The sequence below is a fragment of the Hemibagrus wyckioides genome, linkage group LG02 (assembly GCF_019097595.1).
Source record: "Hemibagrus wyckioides isolate EC202008001 linkage group LG02, SWU_Hwy_1.0, whole genome shotgun sequence".
NCBI classification, from domain to species: Eukaryota; Metazoa; Chordata; class Actinopteri; order Siluriformes; family Bagridae; genus Hemibagrus; species Hemibagrus wyckioides.
The window spans coordinates 21,860,813-21,873,376 of NC_080711.1; the positions used below are offsets into that span (position 1 = coordinate 21,860,813).

At 37.3% G+C, this 12,564-nt stretch overlaps 2 gene segments (V, D, J or C); both read left to right on the forward strand.

The window, feature by feature from the left end:
- The first annotated feature begins 7,038 nt into the window (after positions 1–7,038).
- On the forward strand, positions 7,039–7,735 carry LOC131370376 (immunoglobulin heavy variable 3-74-like). The segment is given in 2 exon segments: positions 7,039–7,140; positions 7,233–7,735. Coding segments are annotated over 2 exon segments (363 nt in total).
- A 2,354-nt stretch (positions 7,736–10,089) lies between these two features.
- LOC131370383 (Ig heavy chain V region 914-like) lies at positions 10,090–10,529 on the forward strand (the record flags this gene model as incomplete). The annotated part of the segment is given in 2 exon segments: positions 10,090–10,135; positions 10,225–10,529. Coding segments are annotated over 2 exon segments (351 nt in total), but the record flags the coding sequence as incomplete, so codon positions are not given.
- Positions 10,530–12,564: the final 2,035 nt, after the last annotated feature.

Genomic DNA, 12,564 nt, shown 5'->3' on the forward strand with positions numbered 1-12,564 from the left:
CAGATGACAAAGGGAAGGTCATTTAGATTAATGTCCATCTCCCTGTCCAACACAAACCGTGCTTTCAGTCTGCCAAAAGCACATTTAATGAACATTCTAGCTTGACATAAGGACAGTCCAAAATACTGTTCCTGAACAATGCTCCCCCCATTTGCATACTCCTTCATCAGGTAGGGATATGCCTAGGCAAAGGATATGCTGGGTCCCCAAGAAGGAAAACTGGAATGGATTCCTCATGTTCTAGAATTTGTTTTTTTGAGGAAGGGATTGTGCCATTTTTCAAATGTGTGTTGAGTATGGAGTTTGCAAAAATACGGGCATCGTGGACACTACCCGGCCATTTCACAATGACATCAAAAAATGAACACTTGTAGTCACACGCAGCCTGAATGTTAAGAGAGAATCTCCCCTTTCTGTTCAAGTAATCCATAGCATAAGACATGGCTGTCTTATTTCCACGAGTCCCATCCACAGCACCGGTGCACTGAGGGATGCCATGGGCTCGGTGAAAGCCTGCTACAAGTTCCTCTACTTTGGACTCAGTGACAGGTAATTGTATATAGACAGGGCCCAAATGGACTGTAATAGCTTCACACACTTGCCTTACTATTTTTGACACCACCTGTCTTGACAATCCAAAGGCGTTTGCCGTCTTCCGTAATCTCCCCATGTCAGCTAACTTTTTTTACAACGCTGACAGGTGATCTCATTACAGTTGTCTTTTCTTCAATGTGTGGGTGAAGCAGCTCACTCAAAGACAACAGCGATGTCCTTGACATGCGAAAATTCTCTCGCCATTTTTCAGAAATGACCATTTCATTCTCGAACTTCTCCCACCAACTAGAGTTCAAAACCGGCGACGATGGCGGCGAGATGGGTGTCGAGGGAGAGTTGTCATAAGCAGTGACCGGCGTAGGATTGCGTTCTGACATCTCTGTTCCGCAATGTAATGGAAAAACTGGGCATGTATCTGAATACATGTTAGAAGCCCTGTTAGCGCAGTTATCAGCAGCAATATTTTGGCTACATCCGCCATTGCACAGACTTGTTTCATGTAAACAAAGAAGACAGTGGCGCACAATCTGACATCAAACAAAGGAAACAACGGCGCGTACACTGACGTCACAAGCCAAAAATCTCCGGTTTCTCTGTCTACACGATAACACTGAAACCGGAGTTTTTAAAAAACTTCACCCTGGCAGGAGTTTTCAAAAATGTTCGATTTCAGAGACCTGATGCTGCGTTTGCATGTGGATGAACGGCCAAACCGCATAAAAAAAGCTGCGGTTTTAAAAATACCCGTGTTCGTGTGGACAGGGCCTCAGTTTCTGCAGATACTGTACACTGCAGTCAAAACTTGTTAAAAAACAAAACAGAAAAACAATGATCTATCCATTAGAAAAATGTGTTTTTTAACCAACAGGTTTTATGACAATATGATGAAAACAAATAAAGACTCATACTATTGAATTTGAAATTTATGTTTTAAAAGTTTTCAATAGAATCCTTTATGGAGACTTGTGGCCTTATGACTGTCAGGGCACTACAATTAGGGCCACTAAAGTAGGGGTGTCAAGCTCAGAAAAAAAGAAGTTTATTATAAGAACTTGTGCCAATCAAATGAGAGGGCTATCTTAAAATGTTTAAAGCCTTTTACTAGCATTAACAACAACAACAAAACAACTTCCCTGCTTAATCCCCCCTACCCCGCATCACCAACACACCCCTGCCCACAAGTAGCTGAAATTAAGTAGATTACCTTTATGTGTAAAATATTTTGTGGATCTATTCTCAAACATGAGATTTGTATATATATATATATATATATATATATTTGTTTGATATTTGTTTGTTTGTTTTATTTAACTTCTTTGGAGTTTTTGACTGTTGGTTGGTTGTTTGGACAAAACAAACCTTGCAATTAAACAAACATTCCCTGATTTTCTTTACAGAACAAACAATAAAAAGAAATCATGACAATAATCAGAGAATTACTCCTGTATAAAAATAATTGGTAATAAGTCCTGTACAAATCAATCATATAATATATAACATTCACATGATGACAGTCATCTTACCTGTTTTTGCGGGAGTCTTCTATATTTTGTTGTTAAGAGTCGGTTGTGGGTCATCATCATCATCATCATCATCATTCAAATGATTCTTCAGTTTTCGTTTTGATGCCATGATGACGTTTGACTTGAAAATTTCTGCTGTCATGATTCTAAATTAAATTGAAACTTTTGAATTGCTGGGTGAAGTGTTTCCTGATTTTCCTTGTCAGCCAATCAGAGTTGGGGACGAAATTTATACCGCGCGTGTTTGCTCGTTTCACTTCAATGTAGGTGCGCGGTGCTAGCGGTCGAAATGTCGTTCCAGTTCACTATTTTTTACCTCTTTAATAAAACGGTAAAGGTGGAAAGTACGTCGCACATTGTTGGTTATTCTGACCAACAAATTAACCAAGTGACATCCGAGCCAGACCTTGACAGCGACGATAATTGGCATGAAATAAAATGGCCCAGCAGAAAAGAACCAGAAAAGACAGTGCCAGCTAAAGTCCTGCTATTTGGGGGTTAGTGTTTTTTAGCTAACTCAATCTGTTTATTTGTATAAAAAGTTCCCATAAAGGTTGTTTTGCTCTTTTATATTAGATTCTTTCAAAGAACTCCTCACAAAGAAGAATTTGTATATTTTGGGTAAAGATATTTGGACCGAGGAGGAAAGCAGAGGCGCACGCATGAAAAAACAAAATACAGACCAAGCCAACAACATGGTGGAGCCTAAAAAGGCCAGAGTGGTGAGTGGATATGAATAATTTCGACAAACGCCATGTTTTCAATTTGACAGTCCAGTTTTAGACATGTTTTATGTACAATATGTGTGGTACTGTACATACTTACATGCTAGGAAATGCAGGTAATGTTAGCTAGCAGAAAGTTAATGCTTTCTTGTACTCTGAAGTTGGAGTCCAGTATGAGTAAGGCGTTTTTCTCCGTGGGACAAAGACATAATCACACCCACTAAGCACGCCTCTCCAAAATGCATGAGGATTTCTTTCACATTGTGAATATATTCTTGTCCATATTTTCTCTCTTTTTTAAACTATACAGTACACATTTTCTGGCAGGCAGTGCAAGCCAGAATTAAAGAGGCAGCCAAGGGCCAGGTGATACAAAACCTGAAGACTTCCCTTTCAAAGAAGAGGGCCATATCCACACAAGATCACCACATCAGTTCTGACGATGAAAGGCCACAACTTAATGATGGTGTAAGCTTTCCTGTGCAGTTGGCTAAATTTTATGTTGTGTGGTGCAAAGTGCTTTATAATAATGCAAATATCAACAGGTGTGGTACTGAGACAAGCAATCAAAGATACAAGAAACAAAGTTTGAGAATTTTTTAATTTTTTTTTTTACTTAAAACTTACTTAAAAACTATAAACATTTTTATCCAGGAAATGCACACAACAGCAGCTACAAAAGTTGGCATCATCAAGTTGGCATCATCTCCTGATCTTCACCACAGTTCTGATGACGCCACAAACATAGGGAGTCCACAACATCCTGACATTGTAAGTTATACTTCCGCATATCATAGCTGTTTGCTGTGTACTCTCTCAGACATGTTTTCTTTGTGTTTTATTGTCATTCACAGCTCTGTGTCCTTTTCATTTTTCAAAATTCCAGGGATGAAGAGATGCGTTTACCCTCAACTCAGAGAATGGCAAGTACTTTTATATTGGTGCTTTTAATGATAGGTCAAATAAAGTTTTCACATCATTACATTGTATCCGACTGTGTAATTTCCCTCAAGTCATAATACAGTAAGTCCCCTATATACAAACATTCAAGTTACAAACTTTCAAAGATACGAACATGCATTCGTGCATGTTCAATCGTGAAAGTTAGATCACATGTTCGGAGTACTTTGTCACGTACATGCAGCGTGCATCCTCTGCAATCCCAGGATGTTCGGAAGCAAGCGTAAAAGCAGCGGGATTGAAGCTGGTACTGCTAAGAAGCGGCAAGCAATAATGATGGAGACAAAAGTGAAAGAGAGAATAGAGAGAATGGAGTGAGGTGAAAAGATGGCAGACATTGCTCGATCTTTTCAGACATTGCTCGATCTTTTCTTTTTTGCTCGTTCTTTTTTGTAATATACTCTGTATAGCCAATTGCGTTAGTATCCTTGTACCTAGACAATGTTTTTTGAACTTACGAACAAATTGGACTTACAAACAAGCTCTCGTAACAGAACTTGTTCGTATGTAGGGGACCTATTGTACAATCTCATGTTGTCCCTCAGTCTTACTTAATTTTATTACTCCAGATTTTACAAGATTTTTTTATTCTAAACATTTGTGTCACTCTATATTACAAGATATTAGTCCCACTGTTTGGTACTGTGTTATACATGTTAATATGGTTTAATGTGATTAATCTTATTCAAACAAAAAAGCCTGGTATTCCATTGGTCTTTATGTTGCAGGAGTTATATGATAATACCGGTCATGGCATGTGGGAGTAGATGAGATCATGGCATCCCTTCATGGTAGGTGTTCAGATGGGCATGGGTGGGGTGACAAAATACATTGTGTTCATTGAATTAATGAAGGAGTGTATGGAGTGTGTTTGGACATTGATACCTTCACCCAGTGGGACCCCCTCATCCACAACCTCAATGTTATCTTTCTCATAGAACTATGAAACTGAAATGGTACATTACAATTAAGTGATGAAAGCATCTATTTATTAATAGTCATTGTTCATTTGTGGATATATAGAACGCTGAATTTGCACCACTTTGGCATCATAGCTTGGTGATTTACATGGTAAAATATGTCAGTAAATCCTGATCTATGTGTCTGATTTCTCAGACTCGGATTAGTTTGCTATATTCATTTAATTATTTGCAATTAACCACATAGTCAGCAGAGGGCATAATCTGACAATTTCTCTCTCACACACACACACACACACACATTTGAGGTTATAATAATCTGCAAGTTTATTCAACTTCAAGAAACATACATAGATGCTACAGTATATATGAATTAGGATTTTAATTTTCACAATTTATTTAACAAGGATGTCAGTAGAGTTTAAAACCCATTGTCCATTTGCATAGTGGAGATATTTTGGGTTGATTTGCTTAGCAGTTTTGGAGTGTATTTGTATGTTAGGCTCTGATACTTACAGCTGGGGTAAGAGATTAGAAACTATGAACAGGAACTTTACCCAGGAAAATGTGCATTTCAAATAGTCTAACTGTAACCTATCACTAACACACAATGCAGTAGGTATCTTATTTAATCAGTAATAACCTTGACTAATAACGTTCTTGTTGTGATTTTCATGATGAAGAGGAATTGTAGGCCATCCTTCCCTAAAAACACTGAGTTCCTTAATAATTAGTTACTGCATATCAATTAGTTAAAGATCTGGACTCTGAACTGAAAGGTTTTTATCAATTTAAATGCTTAAAAAGAGTCCTAGAGTCATTAATTACATTGAATTAAGCTGCAGGTGACTGGCCACTACAAGGACATCAGTAGTGTTTAAAACCCATTGTCCATTTGCACAGTGGAGAGATTATGCTGGCTGTTTACAGAGTGTACTGACTTTAACAAGTGTAGTTATTTGTTTGCTTTTTAATTGAAGATCAGACATTTTACAGTTCATGCAGATGCCCTTATAATTCCAGAAGGTTGACAAACTTAAATACATTTATGAATATTATTTGCATTACAGTTTAATGATTGTTATACAAACAGGATGCACCTGTTCTTTTAGCTGCCCTGCTGCCTGTGGTTTCTTACAGTGAAACTACCATAAAATGATTTACAAAAGAAATATGAAAAACAAATTCATATATTTATATCATTTGTTTATTTTATTTAATTGCATCATTTTAATTTATTTTATTTAATTGCCTAGAACTAATACTTATTACCTGTTCCAGCTTAGTCTTTTGAAAGTGACCTACAGCTCTGGAAAAAAGACACCACTACAAAATAATCAGTTTCTTATGTTTTTTTCTTACAGGGTCATGTATTGGTAAGATGAACAGGTTTGTTTCATTTTTTGTGAACTGCTGACAATATTTCTCCTAAATTCAAAATATAACTATTGTTATTTAGAGTGGATATTTAAAGGAAATGGCAACATATCAAAATAACTCATGCAGTATTTGCAGAGCTTTAATAACTCAAATAAAACAAAATGCAAATAATTTGTAAAAAAAAAAAAAAAGTGTTAATGCTTTGGCTAAATAACATTAAGAAATCAGTATTTGGTGGAATAACCCTGATTTGCATGTGTTTTGGCTCCATGCTCTCCACCAGTTTGTCACACTGCTGTTGGGGAACTTTATACCACTCTTTTTTGCAAAAAAGCAAACAGCTCAGCTTTGCTTGATGGTTTATGACCATCCATCTTCCTCTTGATGACATTCCAGAGGTTTTCAGTAGGGTTCAAGGCAGTGGTATCTTATTTTTTTCAAGGGCTGTATAACAGATTAGGGGCTCTTCATAAGTAACTAAAGACAAATGCAGGCTATTAATGGCTGGAACAAGGCAACATGACACCCCACTGAGAGGAGGGGAGGGAACTCAATGCACCATCTCCTTCAGATGCACATGAATATATTAAACATGGAAACTCAGTCATTCATGGTCACCAGTTCACCAAATAACCCCATTAATATTGTCTTAGCTTCCCCATGGCTGGCTAACCCATTATTCCTTGGAAAAAAAGGTGAGGTTGTGTCTTAGAACCGAGCCTGCTTAAACCTTATCTGTCTCTTTCTTCTCAAGCCAATCATGTAGAAGGCCCTAAAACCCAGAACAAAGTAAAGATTTCAACACTTCACTTTCAAGACTGACCTCACAGAAGTTTTCAGTCAAGTCACTGTACCAAAGTTACCACCTCACTGACCCTGGAACTGCTCCAGTGAGCTTCTGACAGAGAATGCTTATCAACGTCAATGGTTTCTGGCATCATGATGCAAATCCAGATTGCTGAGTGTCACTGCAGTATTTATGTGAAGCTGAGCCAAGTGGAGCAATTGAGTCTCATCAACACTCACCATGAATGAAGATCCCACTCTCTTTATTCCTGCAACTAATCAGCCTCATTGGTGAGTTTCTTAATTAACCTTTGATTAAGTTGTTTATTTGCAGGTATTTGTATTAAATATTGATTAATCTAATATTTTATTTACTCTACTAGGTGTGAAATGTCAAAGTCTTGAGTCATTACAAACAACAGTGCAGAAGAAACCTGGCGACAGGCTGAGTCTCTCCTGCAGAGGATCTGGATTCACTTTTAGCAGCTACCAAATGCACTGGATCAGACAGCAGGCAAACAAACCACTGGTGTGGATGGGGTACATCTATACTGATGGCAGTAAAACTGGATATAGTACATCTTTTGAAGGGAGAACAGAAATCACCAGAGATAATTCCAACAGCATGGTGTATCTGAAACTCTCTGGGGTGACAGCAGAAGACTCAGCTGTGTATTACTGTGCCCGAAGAGCACTGTAGCAGAAATGTGAGGAAACACTGTACAAAAACACTAGCATTGCTGCTGATTCATTTCATCTGGCCAAAAGGTTTCAGAGACCAAACCATCTCTTCTATTTAAATAATGAATCTCCAGAGCAGCATTGTTTAAATAAGGGTTTATGATTTCCTCATTTATTTCATATAGATAATAAATGTTGCATAAATGCTTTTTCATGGAAGGATAATAAAAATGATCATTAAAAATTAGATGATAAATGTTTAGATTATTCATTTATTTCTTATTACTTTTAGTAATTATGACAGAATGCAAACATTTAGTAGTCTTTCATTAACATCAAATGCATTTTGTACTTTTGTCTTCCACTAAAACCTGAAGAGAACTGAATTTCTACAAATAGCTCAATAATGAAACTATGGGGTTTGATATGTGGCTTGATCTGGGGATATCAGATATCTCTCACACACACATTTGTGGGTTTCAAGGCAGTGATGCAATTACTTCTCCATTGCAAGTTTCCTTAGAAAATTTTCATTGTGTCTTTAATTTAAACAATTTCAATATTAACATTGAAAAACTCTATTCAAACTATCAAACAGTAAGCAGCACTCTTGTGTGTTGTCTCTCCTGAAGCATCACACACTTCAATTTAATAAATATCATCAAACACTGAATCTCTTATAGCCAAATTCTCATAGAGGACCAACAAATGGAAAAAAAAATACGATAAATAAATAGTTTCAGTCACTGATTACTGAACATATCCAACACTACTGAAAACAAATCAGCAGTGGTGGGCCGTCAGGGTCAGCAAGTCCTTCTCTGCTGGCCTAAACAGCAGTGATCTGAATCACTGACTTGCATTTTAATATATTTAATATATTTTTCCACGAATGTGTATTAAATTATTCCCAATAGTCTATTCTCTACATTTCAGAGCTTTTCTCTTGGTTGCGCTGCTTCCAGTAGTGTATATTTATGATAAGAATATTTATCCAATCATATTTCAGCCAGTGGCTGACATCATGTGTTCCCAGAATGAAAATCTGCCTTAAGGCCTTCAGAATTAATAGTGCAGGCGCCTGGAGCTTAAAATAAGTGGCAATGAAATTGTTCCATTAACCAATCAGATTTTGAGTTGGCGTCACTGGGGCCATCTAGCAGGCATACGTTTACGTCAGCAATTTCCCGTCCTTTGATTGGATAATTGGAGTAGTCAGAGGCAGCGACCCGCCCATATACATTGTTTCTATATTCACTGTGTCTCATTTCGGATGCTGCGTCCTCCGGAGATTGCAGTTTGCTGCTTAAGGCATCAAGAATGTCTTTTTTGAGAAAAGTAACCATAATAAAATTGACTATTCCTTGTGAGGTGTGAAATACTGTAGACTAATTTCTTTTTTACTTTGCTATTTAACAGTTCATTAGTATCTATTGCTGTGGCATCCAGGAGCGATTCTAGAATTTTCATTTAAGGGGGGCTGTAGGGTATAATAGTATTCCAGTATACAGCATTCCATTGTATTGCATAGATGTGTATCACATTTGAGTACTGAATAAGCCTGATCACACACACACACACACACACATACACACACACACTCACACACACATACACACACACACTTGTCCTCTGATCCTCGCTCTGCGACGCCGCGGTCTGCGAATGGAACGAGCTGAAAGACGGGTCTGCCGCCGTTTCATATGAAGTTTAAAGGGGACTGAGGCAATCAAGAATTTGTGTACAGTTTATGGAGAATCGCTGAATTTTAGGAGGGCTGAGTAGAAATGTTAGGGGGACTAAAGCTCCCCTAAAATGGGCTAGCGCTGTCCATGGTGGCGTCATAATGATGGTATAGAGGTGGATTAATTCAGGAAGGACACCAGTGAAGGCCTAGGTGCGAGATGCACGGCCCGCCACTGCAAATCAGTAATCAAATAAAAAAAAAACATCAGTCAAGTTTTCAAGCACAACAAAGTGGAGAGCTTTGCTATTTGTGGATTCTCAATAACAAATTGTCTTATTAACTTCAAGAAAGAGAAAAGAGAGAGTCTAGTGAAGAAGCAACTGTATATAGCTGCTATAACATAAGTGATAATGGGAAATTAAATGTTTTACAGACATTTCACAATAAAATAGAATATAATTATGAACAAAATAAATGTACAACATATTGTTCAGCACTTAATACAACTGGGATATTATAATTAAAGTAAAAACGCTGATTTAGGTTGTATTGGGAAAAAAAATAATAACTTCAAGGTGTGAGCTCTGACATCACGGCACTGTCACTGATCATTTTCTTGTAACAGCACACACCAAACTTTTTTTATCCCTTCTTTCTGTTATCTTATTTATACTATATTATGTGGTTTCCATACTTTTAGGTATTTAAAATAAGAAAGATTAGAAATGTTTAAGAAAAGCTTTTCTCCTATAAAAGAATTCAAAATCTTTTTAGCCTAAGATAAGGAGTGTCTCTATGCAAATGTCCTTCCCTGTTATATATTTAAGCAACGAAGACCAACAGCTTTTACTTCTTCTGCTTCAACACACACCATGATCTCTACATCCCTACTGCTGCTGCTGCTGGCAGCCGTACACTGTAAGTGTTTTTACATTTGACATGTAATACAGTTTTGATTCCTTAAAGCTTTTCACTTTTACATCATTAAAATAACTTTTCTTTAACAGGTGTTCACTGTGTTGAGCTGATCCAGACCGGATCCACAGTATTAACTCCTGGTCAGTCACTGACTCTGACCTGTAAAGTGTCTGGATATTCATTAACTGATAGCAGCTACTGTACAGGCTGGATACGACAACCTGCAGGAAAAACTCTGGAGTGGATCGGACGTATATGTGGTAGCGGTGGCACTGGCTACAGTGAGAAACTGAAAAGCAGGTTTCAGGTTTCCAGAGACACGTCCAGCAGCACAGTGACATTAACAGGACAGAACATGCAGACTGAAGACACAGCTGTGTATTACTGCGCTCGTGATCCACAGTGAGACAAATAAACAACATCCCTGTACAAAAACTCCTCATCCAGTGTTCATTATAACAGAATGTCCACAAGACACAACACTGATCTATAGAAGTCTTAATATAAAAACAATAATCCCACAAATGAGATCAAAGAGTTAGTAATGTTGTCAGTAATGTTGATTTAAAACCAATATTATCTCTAATATTGCTGCACATCATAAACACTAATATAATTATATCACTATCCTGAACTCTATATACTGTAGTGTCTTTGGCTAACAATAATCACCTAAACAAATTAGAATTAGTGTGATCATGTGTAAAAGCATTTTGACATGACTTTTGAGATGTACAATTCTTCCATTATGATAATAATCCTCAAAGATAAATTTAGTATTTAATAAAAATAATAATATATAAATAATAAATACTATTTCCACTTTCCACATACGATCAACATGTCCTCCATCAGATGAATCTCTTCCTTATGAATTAAATATAGCTTTAAGGCCTGTGATGGTTGCTCTCTCTTTACTCACACACATCCACCCAACATTTTGAGGTTTAAAGGCTCAAATCCACAGCCTCTGGATTTGACTTTGGTGCCTCTTAGATGTCTTGGATCAGACAGGCACCTGGAAAAGGACTGGAATTGATTGCAAAATGGATTCCAGTTTTGGGATGCTTCACCATCTCCAGAGACAACAGTAAGAAGCAGGTGTATCTCAGGATAAACAGCAAGAGGACAGAAAACACTGCAGTTTATTTTTGTAACCATGTACCACAGTGATACTTGCCCTTAGACATCAGGACAAAAACACATACTTGCTTTAGTCACATGACAAACCCACATTTTCAAAAGCAGTGGATTCATGGAAGTCAACAAGCCAAATGTTTACAGTGTCTTTGACTTACATGCTGACTTTTACTGGACTGCTGTGAACATTGTCTGGACTGTGATACAATACTTTTGTAAGATTATTTAATTCATGTCTGAATATACACAATACCACAGCACCATAATACACATGGGTTTGAAATTGACATTGATATTAAATTCTTTAAGTCTGTAATGAGCTTCTGTCAGTATTGAAGTTCTCCTTTCATACTGTTTTGAAGTGTGAGACCTATGCAAGTAGTTGTTCACAAAACTAAGAAAGAGAGCTCAATGTCATTATCAATGAGACTTCTCTATGACTCGCCTCTGTGTTTAGAAGATCATCTGAAACAAGCAATATTTCCTGATTTTTTTTATTATATGGAGACTAATAAAAAGTATATGTAAAAAAACACTCTCTCTTATGCAATTACAGTATATTGATCTGACTAAGACATTTAATAAGAAGATAAATGTTGAGGTCAGAAGGTAAACATTGTGACAATAATAAAAGGCACCAGGCTGATCTGAGGAGGTTTTTGTACAGGCACTGCAGTTTTCTGTATCATTGTGTTATGGTAGCGCACACAATAATACACAGCTGTGTCTTCCATCTGCAGATTCTGACCATGTAGAGTCACCGTGTTACTGGAGGTGTCCTGTGTGATGCTGAACCTGTCTTTCAGTGACTCTGTGTACCCTGTGCTTCCACTGCTACAAATGACTCCAATCCACTGTATATTTTTCCCAGTAGCATGACAATGGTCAAAGCCTGTCCAGGCTGGACATTCACATGACCTGGCTGAGCAAAATTGATTGTGCCAAAATCAACTGCAATAAAAAATGTAAAAAGTACATATTAATCAAATTTCTCTAAAAAATCTCAAGAACAATTACACAAAGTACAACGATAGATGCTTTAAACAAATGTGTGAACTTACAAGATGCAGATATGCACAGCACCAGGAAATAAACAAGCAGCATGTTTGCTCTTGAGGCTGTACTGGTGGGATCTGCTCTTTGGTCATCAGGCTTTATTGAGGTGTAGTCAGGGACAGAGTTTATATAATGTTAGCGCACGCAAAATGGCTCTTTTCCTGTTTTGGTGTACAGGTTGAAGGGGCTGCTGGATATAGCTGTGATATTTCCTAATGTAATAGGTAGACTGT